General features: G+C 44.4%; 1 protein-coding gene across 5 annotated transcripts in view; it reads left to right on the forward strand.

Moving 5' to 3' along the window:
* Window positions 1-15,692, forward strand: part of AGPAT6 (1-acylglycerol-3-phosphate O-acyltransferase 6) — a 36,559-nt gene that overhangs the window by 3,488 nt on the left and 17,379 nt on the right. For 4 of the 5 annotated variants that reach the window (XR_001137972.1, XM_012655998.1, XM_012655995.1 and 1 more), the window contains exon 2: window positions 9,969-10,979. Coding sequence is in view for 4 of the 5 variants with exons in the window: in XM_012655998.1 (XP_012511452.1) it covers window positions 10,815-10,979 (165 nt within the window). In the remaining variant the exon portion in view is untranslated. Of the gene's footprint in view, window positions 1-4,337; window positions 4,455-9,968; window positions 10,980-15,692 lie in introns of those variants that run through there. The other variant, XM_012655997.1, reaches the window with a different exon arrangement.

Here is a 15,692-nt window from a genome sequence, read left to right on the forward strand (position 1 = left end):
GCTCAAGCCATCCTACTGCCTCAGCCTCCCGAGTAGCTGGGACTACAGGCATGCGCCACCATGCCCGGCTAATTTTTTCTATATATTCTTAGTTGTCCAATTAATTTCTTTCTATTTTTAGTAGAGACTGGATCTCGCTCTTGCTCAGGCTGGTTTCGAACCCCTGAGCTCAAACAATCCACCCGCCTCGGCCTTCCAGAGTGCTAGGATTACAGGCGTGAGCCACTGCGCCCGGCCCCAAATGTCTTCTATTTTGCAATATAAATTACTATTAACTATAGTCACCCTACTGTGCTATCAAACACTAGAACTCATTCCTTCTACTACCTGTATTGTTGTGCCCTTTAGCCAACCTCTCTTCATCACCCACCCTCCCCCATAACTATCATTCTATTCTCTACTCCATAAGATCAGCCTTTTTAGCTTCCACATATGAGTGAGTCAGTTACTTTAAAATTTTAAACATTTATTAAAAAGTAAAAACAGGTAAAATAACTTCAGTAATTTATTTAACCCACCTTATTCAGACTATCACTTCAATATGTAATCAACAGAAAAATCATTAATGAGATCTTTCACATGCATTTTTTCATAGTAAGTCTTTGAACCCCAGTGTGTATTTTACATTTACAGCTCATTTCAAGTGTTCCAGCGTCACATGTGGTTAGTGGCTGCTCTGTTGAACTGCACAGAGTCACTGTCAGCGGAACATAAAGATGAAGGAGCATTTTATTTTGCTTAGTAATATTCAGTTCTGAGGTTAGAGTTTGTGGTTGTGGTCATTGGTTTTTTCTCTTACGATGTAGTGATTTTCTTTGCACAAATAGGATTATTTTGAGTTTGTGGAGAGTTGAACAATGAAGTCTGATGTCACAAATTTTGTGCCTTTGTGATGAAATGCTTTCTCATTTTAAATAAGACTGTTTCGTCACTAGGCAAAAACAGCTCGACTTCTTAAAAATGGCCAGTAACAAACTCAATAATAAAATAGCCTGATAAAAAGTGAGCAAGAGATTTGGACACTTTTCCAAAGATGACATGTGGTTGGCAAATAAACACATGAAAAGGTGGTCAGGGCCGTTAGTAGAGAAATGCAAATTGAAAGTATTAGATACCACTTCAAATCCTTTAGTATGTCTGGGATTAAGAAGACCTCAATGAGGATGAAGAGCAAATGGGACTTTCCCATGATGCTCATGGCAATTCACAATGGTACAGCCAGTTTGGAAAAGCTTAACAAAAAGGTTCTAAACCTATGTTAGAATTTGTCATTCCACTCCTAGGTAATTACCCAAGAGTAATTAAGTGTGTATGCATACAAAGACCTACAGATAGCAGCTTTATTGGTAATAGCCCCAAACTGGACCAACCCAAATATCCGTCAATAGGTGAATAGATGACAAATTGCAGTATATCCATATAACCAAATACTGCTCAGCAATGAAAAGAAACAAACTGGGGCAGGCACAGGTGGCTCACACCTGTAATCCCAGCACTTTGGGAAGCTGAGGCAGGAGAATCGCTTGAGCCCAGGAGTTCAAGACCAGCAATACATAGTGAGACCCTATCTCTACAAAAAAACGTAAAATTAGCTGGGCATGGTGGTGCTTGCCTCCCAGCTACTGGGGAGGCTGAGCCAGGAGGATCAGTTGAGCCCGGGAGTTGGAAGTTGCAGTGAGCTATGATTGCTCCTCTGCACTCCAGCCTGGGCAACACAGTGAGACCCTGTCTCAAAAACAGCTAAATAAATAAATAATCGAAAAGGAACAAACTGTTGACATATGCAGCAACATGGTCATTTTCAAAACAGCAATACTGAGTGAAATAAACCAGACAAAAATTTTTTTTTAGAAAAGAGAAAGGCCAGGAAGTTGCTTCTAATTACATATAAAATACTGAAATGTAAAAGCACCATTATTGAAATTGAGCTATCAGAGCAGTGTTTAGGTTGAATAATGAATTGTCTTGAGTCTTAAAGACCCAACAATTCAGTTGTCCTTATAAAAATATTCTTTCTCCTTTTTTTTTTTTTTTTTTTGAGACAGGGTCTCACCCTGACACCTTGACTGAAGTGCAGCAGCTTGATGGTAGCTCACAGCAACCTCGAACTCCTGGGCTCAAGCGATCCTCCTGCTTTAGCCTCCCAAGTAGCTGGGACTACAGGTGTGCACCACCACGCCCAGCTAATTTTTCTATGTTTTGCAGAGCCAGGGGTCTCGCTCTTGCTCAGGCTGGTCTCGAACTCCTGACCTCAGTGATCCTCCCACCTTGGCCTCTCAGAGTGCTGGGATTACAGGCGTGAGCCACCGCGCCTGGTCCTTTTTTTATATTTTTGCCAGGTTCAAGAGGCTGTTAATGTTGCTTTGGGGTGAACTTGGTATTGTGTTACTTATTGTCCAGTTTTACTTTAAGTAGGCCTTTCTAGGCAAGGGGAAAGTCGTCTAGGTCAGAATGACCTTAGGTAAGACCAAGGCCCTGAAACTGGCCATGTTCTGTCTTCCTGGTAAGTTGAGTCATCCTTGGCCTGGCACATCCTGGCTTTGTCTGGGTTGTTTATTTTATCCGGGGTCGATGTCAGCTTTGTGTATTCTTCGTTTCCCAGCTTTTCAGGTTCACTTCAGCGTCGTGGCTCTAAGAGCCACCCTATCTCTTTGGAAACGTCATACGCTTTTCTTACCCTGCAGCCACATCCTGCTCAGGCAGATTTCTTGTGCTCCACTACTTCTGGTAGACTTGACATTACCTTCAGCCCAGCTCTCATTTCCTTTGTGCCTGCGTGTTCACTTACCATCATGCCCGAATCGGGCCTGTGACGGGTCTGTGTCGCGAGTGAGTAAACGAGGAGAAATGGCTGGCTTTTCTGCGAAGTATAACCCACCCCAGAGCAAGGGAGGGATCATCCTGGGGAGCAGAAAGACCACTAGACTCAGAGCACTGGATCTGAGTTTTAGTCCTGCTTCTGTTAGAGCCAGTTTTGTAACTTGTGCCAGTGGTTTAACCCTTCCACGGCTCAATTATTTGAGCCATAAAGTGAAGAGGTTGCATTAGAATTCTCAATCAACTAATAAAGTTGTGGTTTGTCATGATTTTATTATTATATTATTGCCTCTGGCTTTTATAGTGATGAATAATGGCAGCAGCCCCTGTTTGTGGAGCAGTTGGTGCCAAGCACTGCACTGGTCGCCGTGAGGCTCTGTGCAGCACCGCAGCGTGCGTAGTGGTCCCAGTGTGCAGACGAGAAGACCGACACGTGGCAAGGGTCTTCCTGAGGCCACACAGCTAGGAAGTCACGGAGGCTGGTTTTGAATGGACCTTGTCTGATGCCTTGTGTGTTTAACCATCATGCTTTACTGCTTCCTTGACATTCTGCAATTTTAGGTAAAGACACAAAGACAAAAATCTTGTTTTAGGAAGAAATTTTAGAAGACATGTGCTCTAATCACCATAACGTGTCTGCCACCCTGCAGAATCCAGGTAGAGGTGCGCATCTCTCTAAAAAGAACAGCTCAATCTTAGATTCTTTTAAAAATAGCTTTATTAAGATACAGTTCACATACTATACAATTTATGTACAGTTCAGTGGTTTTTATTCTATTCACAGATAAGTGCAGTCATCAACAGTCAATTTTAGAACTTTTTCATCGCCTCAGAAGGAAAGCTCTAGCCTTTTGCTGTCACGCCCATATCTGTCCCCTTCTCGGCCCTTGAGCAACCACTAGTCTGCCTTCTGTCTCTGTACATTTGCCTGTCATATGAATGAGTCGTAAAATACATGGTCTTTTGTGACTGAGTTCTTAGTATGATGTTTTGAAGATTCATCCATGTCGTAGCATGTATCAATACTTCATTCCTTTTTATGGCCAAATATTCCATTGTATGGATACACCAAATTTTGTTTATCTGTTCATCAGCTGATAGACATTTTAGTTTCCATCTTTTGGCAATTCTGAGTAATGCTGCTGTAAGCATTTATGTACAGTATTTTGTGTGGACAGTTTTTATTTCTCCTGGGTATGTACCTGGGAGTGGAATTGCTAGGTCATATGGTAACTCTGTGTTTAACCGTTTTCCCAGCCGCGCTGTCTCACATTCCTACCAGCAAAGTGTGAGGGTTGGATTCTTAGTATTGAGCTAAAATTTGCACCCCACAGCTGCCAACCATAATAACCAGTTCTCTGGTCTCGGAGTTTCCAGAGCAAGCCTGCTCCGTCTGGGTGACAGCCAGCTCGGTCTGCTCTTCTGAGTGTGCTCTGACGCTGAGTGGCTTCTTACAGGTTTTGTGGTCCTACGATGTAGTTTTAGATCCTCTCACCAGCTCTTTGTGAATGTACTTCAAGTTTGTCTGTATTCTCTCTCCCTTTTTTTTAGAGAACTAGATGCGTTTTACTTATGGGTGGTTTGTGATCAAGATAGTTGGTTGTTCCAGGCTCCAGTTGTCCTCTCTCAGTTAACTGGTAAGAACTGTTAACCCAGTTGTTCTCAACTCTGGCCACCCATTAGAATCACTCAGGTCTCTTGAAAACAAACCCAGCTCACACCCGCAGAGATTCTGATTTACTTCATCTGGACCGAGGCCCAGGTGATCCACAGGTGCATCCTGGGTGGAGAATGGTTCTGGCTCAGTCTTCGGAGGCCGCACTGCTCACACCCTGCCATGTCTGTGTGGACATCCACTGTCTGGATTCAAAGTCGCTGAGACAGTCTTTCTCTGTGCTAATACATTTGCACAGGGTGCCACCTTTGAGCATGGAGCATTTATCTCCTGATTTCTGCAGAGGTTGTCTTTCCCCCGTTGTGCTCTGCAGACACTGGCTGTGGCTGTGTTTGCCACCCTGCCAGGCCACATGCACTTTCTGCGTGGGGCTGGCATGCTCCAGCTGTTTTAGGGAATTGTAAGTGCAGCGTCACTCCTTGAATACCTTCAAATGCCCCTCTCCTTCCTCGTGACAGGGGCTTAGCAATAATAATAGTAGTTCATATATTTTGAGGGTTTGCCATGTTCCAGACATTGAAGAGAGCTTTATGTTTATTGTCTCACAATCTTTTCAGTAGGTATTGTTGAACAGCAGCTTAAAGAGATCTAAGTAATTTTCCCAAAGTTGCACTCACATTACTAGTTAAGTAAGGAAGCCAGGATTCAAACCTGGTGTGTTTATTATGATTTTTGAACCATGAGACTGTTAGCTATTCAGAATGATGAATGCAGTTTTAAAAATACCAAAAGGATAAACCGTGATATCCCCTTTCCACTCCTAGGGACAGCTACTATAGCCAATGTCTTGTATGTCTCCCCAGAGATAGCAAATGCATATAAACTGAGTATATTTTTCCTTTTCCTGCGTTCCTTACAATTGGTATTTATTGTGGACGTTATTGTGCATCTAACTGGAAGATTGTTTCTTATCAGTGTATACGTTGATGTCTCTTTTTTTTTTTTTTTTTTTTTTTGAGACAGAGTCTCACTGTGTTGCCCGGGCTAGAGTGCCGTGGCGTCATCCTAGCTCACAGCAACCTCAAACTCCTGGGCTCAAGAGATCCTCCTGCCTCAGCCTCCCAAGTAGCTGGGACTACAGGCATGCGCCACCATGCCCGGCTAATTTTTTCTATATATTTTTAGTTGTCCAATTAATTTCTTTCTAATTTTAGTAGAGACGGGGTCTCACTCTTGCTCAGGCTGGTTTCGAACTCCTGAGCTCAAACAATCCGCCCGCCTTGGCCTCCCAGAGAGCTAGGATTACAGGCTTGAGCCACCACGCCCAGCCCGTTGATGTCTCTTTTTTTGACAGATGACTAGTGTTCCATTATATCCTCTATCGGTGGACATTGATGTTTCTTTTGATATTACAGTCAGTAACCTAGCACGTTATCACTTTGCACCTGCTTCAGTGCAGTGTTCATCAGCCTCAGTACTGTCGACATTTGGGGCTGGATAATTCTTTGTTCCGGAGGCTGTTCTGTGCATTATAGGGTGTGTAACATCATCCCTGTCCTCTATGCACTGGTGCCAGTAGCACCCCCATCCTGAGCTGTGACAACCAAAAATATCTGCAGACATTGCCACATGTTCCCCAGGGGGATCAGAAATCACCCTTGGTTAAGAACCACTGCTCTAGTTTAATTTTTCCTTAGGACAAACATCTAGAAGTGGAATTGCTGGATCTAAGGTGATGTGTATTTAAAATTTTGTTGGCAGTTGCTAAATTGTTCTCCATAGAGGTTGTACTGTTTTACAGCCCAACCAGCAGTGTTTGAGGATATTTCCTCATTCTCACCAATTCAGTGATTTGTCAAAATTTTTTTGCCATGTCACTGTAGTTTTAATTTGAATGTCTGTTTTCCAGCTAACCTCTTTAAATGAGCACTTAATTGCTTGCTAGGCACGTAGTGTTTTGTGGCTTGTGGATTTTGTGCCACACTTAGTAATGCCTGCCTCTCTATGCCTTCTTAAAGTTTGGTACCTAGAACCGAAGACAGTACTCAGTGTTTCTTCTGATCCTAATGAAGTGATGATATGTGCCATTTATTGAGATCTAATATCTGACAGACATTGTGCTTGGTGCGGTCTGTAAGTGCATGTATCCTTTTGTGGTTTAAGCCTACATTTTTCATAAAATGGCCTTTCTTTTACCTTTTGAGTTGGTATGGGACATCTCTGTGTACCTATTGTAGCAGTCATGGTCTCCTGAGTTAGGGTGTATCACAGAGAGCTAGCTGAAAAGTATTTAATTCTGTAATCAGGAGTCATAATGGTCCCTACCAAATACTTTGTGGTTGGATCAGAATTGGTATAGATGCCCTGATCTAAATTAAGTTCCCTCTGTTACTTTTCCAGGAGTTCACTTGTTAACGGTCATCAAGGTTTGACGTTTTGACTTTGTGCATGTTTATTTAGTGGGCACTTGTCTCTAAGCATATCTGTTCACTGCTAAATATCCAACACGTACCTAGTGCTTGGCACATCCTGTGTGCCCAGTGAATATTTGTTGAGTGAATGAACCAGTCACTCCAAGAACTGAGGCCATTTGGGGGCCTAAAGGCCCAGATTGACCATTCAGTGGGTTGAAGAGTTTAGTGATAGGCTCTGTTGCCTTCCTCGGATGAAGCCGTCTTCCTTCCTAAAAGGCTCAGAATTAGTTGACTCTTATATTTTTCTCTGGAACATTTGGCTGTTGGGGGAACGTTGGTCTAAATGATTTGCAGTGAGGTTGTCTGGAGTCAAGCTGTGGAAGTTAAAGAGAATGGGTGAATATTCCTCTGGATTAATGGCTTCCCCTACCTGCACTCTTAAGGGGTCATAATTGTATTTATTTGAGGCAAAGTGATACCTTCTTCTAAATGAGCTGTTATCTACAAATTGTGATTTGACTGAGTTCCGATGTGAGCAATTTTCTGATATTTCCAGACATCAAAGTCTGTGTTAAGGGGGCCTTAAGACACCAGTTACCTCTGGCTTTAATGATTTTTCTGTTAATCCAGCAAGATATTTGGAAACTTTCTTGATAACCGCAGTTTGCTTGCTGTTTCTTCTCCTTCTAAGAATTTATATGAGGGTTGTGTAGTGTTGGCCGCATAACTCGTTTGGCTAGTTGACTGTTCTCTGCTCCGGAGGCTGGCACTTGTAACAGGACCTCAGGGGGCGGGGCAGCACAAGCAAGGGAGAGGTCACTCCCTCCGAGGGGGAGAGCAGCTGGCTCACAGTGGCAAACTGTAAGGGGTCGGCTGAGGGGTTGGAGAGTGAATATTTTGGCTTTGCCGGCTATGGTCGTGGTCTCTGTCACGTATTCTTTGTCTTTTACGTCTCTTTAAAGATGTAAAATCATTCCTAGCTGGTGAGCCTTAGAAAACTGGGCCGTTGCCAGACGTGGCCTATGGGCTGGGGTTTGTGAACCCCTGAACTAGGTGAGGAAATTAGTTTATTGCTACATGTGTTTACTTTAATGTTTCGGGGACATGAACCCAGAAAAACCTTGAGAATTCTCGGTTGGTTGCTATCCAAAGAAGAGCAATCTAAACTCTGGCATGGAGGTCAAAGTGACCCTTGTGTCGGTCACCGTGGGTCTGTGGAACTCCAGGTAACCTTGGCCAGTGGGACAGAGGGCTCTTGCTGCCTTTTTCCCGTGGGGGAGCTGGCCAGGGGGAGCAGGGAGGCAGGCATGGAAGAGTGTTTCCCTAGGCAGGTCTGAGGAACGTGGTGGTTCAGGGGCCCTCACCTCTTCTGGAACGTCGTGAGAAAGCTGGCATGTGCATTCAGTTTAGCCGGTTTATAGAACTGAAAGAGTAGTTCTGTACCTTGGATTCTGAGAACACCAAATTCCGATGCGTGAATCCAGACCCTTGTGGTTTTCTCCGATCACAGGTTGTTCTGTAGAGCTGGCTGGCACGAAGCAAGTGTTACTTGATTTCAAGCCGTGCAGTTTGGGAGATAGGAAGGGGTGGTGGTGACAGAGCGGGGGCTCGCGGGCACACGTCCTCGTCCCGACTCCTGCTCTGCCACCTACTAGCCGTGCGACCAGCGTAACTTAATCTTCTCAGGCTCAGCTTCCCCACCGGGAAATGGTGCTGCCTTGGAGTTGTGAGAATTAAGCGAGGATAGTATGTGTAAAATGGTGTTGGCTCGGTGTCTGTCGTCTTGTAAGCATTCCATAAATGTGAGCAATCGCAATGATAACGTGAAAATGGAAGCAGTGGGGTACCAGAAATAGCCGGTGTTTGTGACTCAGTGCTGTCGAACACCTCATGCCTGTTGAGCATTTAATTACTAAGTGTGTCTGAAGGCAGCGGCCCCACAAGGAACTGGGTCTGTGTCTCCCCGCCTTAGGTTCCTGACTTGCAAAATGGAAATCATGTAGGTTATGGGGTAACCACATGAGGTAATACATGAAGGGCCTTAAGTTATCTAAAGCACTGGACTAAGTTTAAGGTGAAGTCAGTACCTGTTTTTGTTCAATTTCTTGAACTTCTAAATGCGTTGAAACAGCTAGAAGGTGACGGGTTCGAAACCAAAATGTTTTGCCAGTGAGACTTGATAGTACACTCCCAAGTTCAGGATTTGCATAGGTTACTTGTAATTTGGAAGGAGTGATATAAAATTGAAATACTTTTATGAAATATTCGAAATAGTAGAACTTAAAAGTTAGTGGCCAGTGTGGGGAGATAGGCTGGAGGAGTTTAATCTCTATGTAGAAAATGTGACAATATCTTGCAAAATTAAAAATGTGTATTTTCTTTCTCCCTACAATTCCATTTCTAGGAATTCATCTGAAAATGTATTTGCCATGTGCATTTTGTATACTAAATCATGTATGCACCTGGTTATTCGTTACAACATATGTGTAACAACAAAACAGGAATATCAGTGTCTAGCCTTCGGAGACTGGCGAAGTCAATCATGGTGCATTCTTACAGTTGAAACTGTGCACCTGCAGAGTGAGGAAGCTCTGTAGGCGCTGGTGGAACATTCTTCAAAGCTACGTTAAGCTAAAAAAAAAAAAAAAAAGCAAGGTGAAGAACAAAACATTGCCTGGCCTGGGGCAGAAGTGGAGGGAGGGGAGTACAAATATTACTTCCTTGTATGAGCATAGACGATCTTGGGAAGAATTTGAAGCTGGTAATGTGGCTGCATCTGTGAAGAACTCTGGCTACCTGGGGGACAGGTAGGAGGGAGGTTAACTTTTCATAGCACACGCTTTGTATCTTTTGAAACATGTCTTAGGTACGTACATATACTTGCTATTCAAAAAGTGTGAGTGACCACAGGTCATATCATTGGGGTTGCAACTGCAAAGCATCTGGGTGTTTTCGCCCCAGATCTGTGTCTGCCACCTGTCGCTCTACCTGGTCCCTTTGACTTTTATGACTTGAGAAGCTGGCGCTGCCTGTAGGCTTACCCTAAAACAGCCACCCCCATGCTTATTGACGTTTCTCCTCTAGATTCGTGTGACTGACTGTGTTTCTGTTTCCACCCCCAGCTTTGGCAGCATGTAAGCAGCTTTTTGCCAAGAACCCAGGTCACTGCTGAGAAGGGGCCTTTGGGAGAAAAATACCCAGAGGAAACCAATGCCAGAGGCGCCTGGAATTACGCTCACCGCGGGCAGCATGAGACATTCTGTGCCGACCTCTCTGTCCTACTGGCAAAGACCGTAGCTCTCCAGGTGGGAGGGTCCTGGGGGCAGCAAGTGCTGGACGCCTCGTTCGAGGGAGAATGGGGCCACATGTGAACTCGCTGCAATGAACACGATTTTCAGCTTGTGAAGGAATTTTAAGTAAAATAATTATTTAATATCCACATATTCAAGATCAAAAGCCTTCTCTGTGAAGTGCCAGCAGTCACCCCCTCCACAGGAGTAATTAGGACTTTTTTGGCACCAAGCTGAGCTCTTCTTGGTACTTCTGGCAGTGACAGAGCTGTAAAACAGATTTATCTGCTGCGTGCTCCTGGGCAAGGAAAAAAGAATAACCTCTGGAAGCAGCATCAGGACAGCAGAGCAGAGGCCCTCCTCGCTGCTCACTTGCGCAGGAACTCAGCCTGGACTTGGATGCTTTTCCTGAAGCTCTGTCCTGTCTTGTTCACCACCCACGTCCATCTGTTTCGGGGAGACCTGGCGTTTTCAGCTGCCTCTCACGGTCCTTTTCACCAGTCGTTCTCCTCCCAAGCCTTCTATTCAGGCACGTGAATGATGTGAACCTTGGAATGGAGTTTGTTATCCCTCGGGGACCCGCTTCCTTGCCCAGGCTGGTGCTGTTGGAAAGGCCCATCTGAAGGCTGTGGTTTGTTCTCGAGACGGAGGGCGCTGGCCTTGCCTGAGTCGTCCACCATGTTCCTGTTGCTGCCTTTTGATAGCCTGATTGTCAACCTCCTGGGCATCTCCCTGACTGTCCTCTTCACCCTCCTTCTCGTTTTCATCATAGTCCCGGCCATTTTTGGCGTCTCCTTTGGTATCCGAAAGCTCTACATGAAAACTTTGTTAAAAATCTTTGCGGTGAGTTGCGCTGTTACAAGAGGTTGCTTCACAGAGGAGCGAAGAAGTGCTCGTAGCAGAAAGAGTTGTTCTTACCTGGTTCATTGCTATTTCTTCCTTGGGTATGGAGAAAGTTGGGAGAGTGGGAAGTGGCATTTTGAGTAAAAGGAATAGCTAGACATGTATTTATGAAAGCCTTTAGCAGTCTTTCTTATTGCGCTAAGGTACTTGTATGTTTGATTCATGCCAAACAAAGGGACCTGTTCCATGACTCTGCAGCTCACCTGTGTATTTCACTCTTTGAAGTAAGCAGGCGTAGCACTGAAGGACAGAATTGCTGCCAGACCCACCTCCTCTTCCCCAGCAGATGCCCGAGGTCGTTCCTCACGACAGCGCCAGAGAGAGCCTTTTCTCTCTTCTAAGCATTTATCCTAAGTAGGCTCTTGCACTTCAGACAGAATAAACAGAAAAGCGCATTTGAATTGTTTTGTTTACTTAAGGATAGAGGAGAAGGATAATAAATTTCTGAATGTATGTCAGAACTTAACCTAATTCTACCATTGAACAGAATTGGTCACATTGTAAAGGAAACGAGTAAGAAGTGATGTTTTCTGGAAGTTGATCCGTACCACGAGACTTTTACTATCTCTATTCAGAGATTGGTAATTTAATTGCAGTGTGTCTGTTTTCAGTGGCCACCAAATCTTTAAGAATTCTTGTTGAGATGATGTATAATTTGAGATGTGCACTCATAATAGTAAAAACAATACATTATTCATTAGGGTTTTCAGAATAATTTTTTTTTTCATTTTCCTTTGGTTCCTTATAATTCTGTGGTGGACAAGGTAAGTATCTGCACTTTATCAATGAAGAAGATGACTCAGAACGATTAAGTGAGCTGTATGAAATGTTACAGTGGAAAGTATCTTTATGTATGCCATTAAATCTTGGGTTTTATCTTTTATAGTATTTACTGTTCCTGTAAGAATGATTTTTTTCACAGTGTAAAAAATTGAGGCGAAATTGACAACATAATATTAACCATTTCAAGGTGAACACTTCAGCGGCATTTAGTGCATTCACAGTGTTGTGCAGCCACCACCTCTGTTCAGTTCCTCAGCATTTGCATCACTCCAGAAGGAAGCCCCATGTTCCTTGTGAGGATTTCAACACAACAAAACAAAAACACGGCAGGAAACCTCATGCTCATTAAGCGTTCACTCCCCATCCCTCCCGCAGCCCTCGGCAACCACGACTCTGCAGCTGTCTCTGTGGATTTACCTATTTTGGACATTTCCTGTGAATGGAATCATGCAAAATGTGTCCTTTTGTCCAGCTTCTTTCACTTAGCATAACATTCTCCAGGTTCTTCTGCATCGTAGCGTGTATCAGTACTTTCCTTTTGTGTCTGTGGCTGAATTACTTCACTACGTGTCTATACCGTGATTTGCTTTTCCCTTCATCCATCGATGCGCATCCATAGGCTGTTCCACCTTCGCTGGCTGTGGCGAACGGTGCTGCTGTGGACTTGCATGTGCATGGATTTGTCTGAGTACCTGTCTTCAAGAATAGGATTGTTGAGCACTACTTAGGATGATCTCCAGGGTTATCCGTACCTGTCCCTTGCTACTCAGAGAACAGCGTGGGGATCGGCAGTGTGAGTGTCACCTGGGGGTTGTTTAGAAACGGAGATCGCAAGCCCATTCCAGACCTACTCAGATGTCTTTGCATGTGATTCACGTGTGTGTTGAAATTTGAGAAGTGGTGGTCCAGTCAATATCTGGACTGACTGTTTTACTAATGTATAGTATTTGTTTTAATTAATCAGTCAGGAAATGTGATTTTCACATATTTCAGTCCAAAAAAATCTTGAGTAGTGCACAGGATCTCCGTAGAGAATATAATTCTACCCATGCCCTTTTGCCACTGTGAAAAACATCCACCAGGATAGCATTAGTAGAATAGCTTAGGGGATGGCCGTAAGAGATGTCTGGCTTTAATTCACATTTATAAGCAAGTGATTAATTCATGGACCTATGGAAGTCTTTTTGTTTTTTGGGGTTTTGTTTTTGTTTTTGTTTTTGTTTTGAGACAGGGTCTCTCACTATCGCCTGGGTTGGAGTGCAGTGATATCATCATAGCTCACCGCGACCTCAAACTCCTGGGCTCAAGCAATCCTCCTGCCTCGGCCTCCCAAGTAGCTGGGACTACAGGCATGTGCCACCATGCCCAGCTAATTTTTCTATTTTTTGTAGTGGCTGGTCTCGAACTCCTGGCCTTAAGTGATCCTCCCACCTTGGGCTCCCAAAATGCTGGAATTACAGGTGTGAGCCACCATGCTTGGCCTTGGAAGTTGTTATTTTTGAAACATAGAAGTAAGAGTTATGAGCCTAGGGTTCTCTTGGAGTAGTTAAAATTTAACTCGGATGACTTTGGATGGGACAGGAGGCCTGGAATCCATGTATATTCCTTACTCCATTTTGAAAACGTCCCCCGGAATTAATATTTTCAAGTTCATAGGCAAGTAAATCCTTCTTATTATGACTATTATTTTTAAAATATACATTCTTGTGATTTTTAGTGTAGATTATAATTATTCAGTAGAAAATTCATTAAATGATTGGCCAACAATCTATGGGACATGTAATCTTGAGCCATCAGAGACTATTTGCAGGCTCTATCTTGAAAATCACTGGTTTGGGGCATGGTGATTTAGAAGTGGTAATGGAAGCAGCATGTATCTATTTGTGACCTCAAGATTTAGAATTTCAGAAGCTGGATTTGTACCCCTTCTTCCTGGAGGTGTGTGCCAGGCAGTGAAGGGCTGTGTGTGTCCTGTGGATCCTGTCCTGTTGGGCTTCGTGGACAAGTAGAGCCTGGCTGTGAGCTGGCGTAAGGGGGGAGCTAGAGCGGACTGGCGTGTCGCATCAGGGCCTCGGCGCTCTGGAGGCGTGTCGTCTTTTCTCCCACTCCGTTCCTGCTGAGTCCACCTGATGGACAGTAAGAATGGAATGCTACTTTTACCAGTGGTAGTGTCGGGTACAAGCTGGATTTGGCCAAACTGGCTTCAGTCCTTGGAATGTTTATGTCTGTGTTTGTGTGTGTATACATCTAAAATACACCTATACTGTGGGGACTGTCTTAGTCTGTTTGGTCTGCAGTAACAAACTACCATGGACTAGATGGCTCCTAAAAACCAGATTTATTTCTCATAGTTCTAGAGGCTGGGAAGTTCAAGATCAGCGTACCAGCAGATTCAGTGTCTGGTGAGGGCTCGCTTCCTCATTCGTAGGCATCCGACCTCTCTCTCTGTCCTCACGTGGCAGAGGAATGAGGGAACTCTCTGGGGTCCCTTTTACAAGGGCACTAATTCCCTTCATGAGGGCTCCACCGTTGTGACCTTATCACCTCCCAAAGGCTTCACCTCTGAATACCGTCACCTTGGAGGTTAGGTTTCAACATATGAATTGGAGGGGGACACAAACACTTAGTCTGTAGTAAGGAGAGACCTTTATTTTACTTTATTTTAGCCCCTTTACCCCTTCTATATTGGGATGGTAACACATAATTTTAGAACAGAAAGAAAACTCCAAGATCATCTTAATTTTTATGGTTCTCCCTCCTGACTATACATTATAATCACCTGGAGAAGCATTATTAAAAATATGTATTTTGGGCCACCAGAATCTGATTTAATTGGTCTGGGCGGGCATTTTTTAAAAGTGCCCTGGGTAATTCTGCCATCTGCTGTCAGAAGGTGGAGCCTGACACACCGCCTCGAGTGGGGCCTTGGCTTGGTGACTTGCTCCTGGCATGGGAGCAGGTGGTGGTCCTGACACTGAGTGGCGTGTGAGACTGGGTTAGAAAAGGCAGGGGGCGTCGCTCTGGCTCCCTCTCTCGGGCTGCCTGCTTCTGGAACCCAGGTGCCCTGTCGTGGGAAGCCCTGCTGCGGGGAGGTGCCCAGCTCACAGCCAGCGCCAGCGCCCCACGCAGGAGTGAGCGAGCCTCCCCGGGAGTCCCGCCCCCAGCTGAGGCCAAACCTGTGCAGTCTGCACATTCATGAGCAACATAAATGGTGGTGGTGGTTTAAGCCACACAGTTCTGAGGTGGTTTGTTACATAGCAATAGATAACCAGACAAATATTAGAGAATTTTAAACGTCCACGTCCCACAGTTTACATTACCTTTAAATTTTTTGCATATTTCCTTCCAGTCTTTGGTAATACGCATCATATTTTATGGTTGTGTTAGTAGCATACACTTAAGATTTTGTGTCTGTTTTCTCTGGGCATTTTATCAGCCATTTTCATATCTTCCTAGGTAATCTTCATAAACATCATTAAAGCTGGATATCTGTGCATTTGGCAAAGCCAAGTAAGCTCTGGCTTAACAGTTTCCCACGATTAGTTCATCCTGTACGGAGGAACCAGGAGAAAGTATTGGTATGCCTTCCGAGAGAGGAGGACTACAGAGAGGGCATGGGTGGGTCAGTGACTTCTGTCCCCTTTCCTGAAAGACTTAGTGCAGGTCCTGTGAAGGCTGAGTCACTGAGGATCTTTGCGTACAGAGCAGCATGTTTTCTGAAGTGGTTTAGTCTGCTTTCTTAGTCTTGTGCTTCAGACAGAGGAACCCTCTACACGGTGGAGGTGGTATTTAGAGTGGAATTCCTAGGAGTGGGCTCTCAACTGAGTGGAGAATGACTTGGAGAAGGGGAAGAGAGGAGAGCCCGGCTGT

Source organism: Propithecus coquereli, unplaced genomic scaffold, assembly GCF_000956105.1.
Source record: "Propithecus coquereli isolate 6110/MARCELLA unplaced genomic scaffold, Pcoq_1.0 Scaffold496, whole genome shotgun sequence".
NCBI classification, from domain to species: domain Eukaryota; kingdom Metazoa; phylum Chordata; class Mammalia; order Primates; family Indriidae; genus Propithecus; species Propithecus coquereli.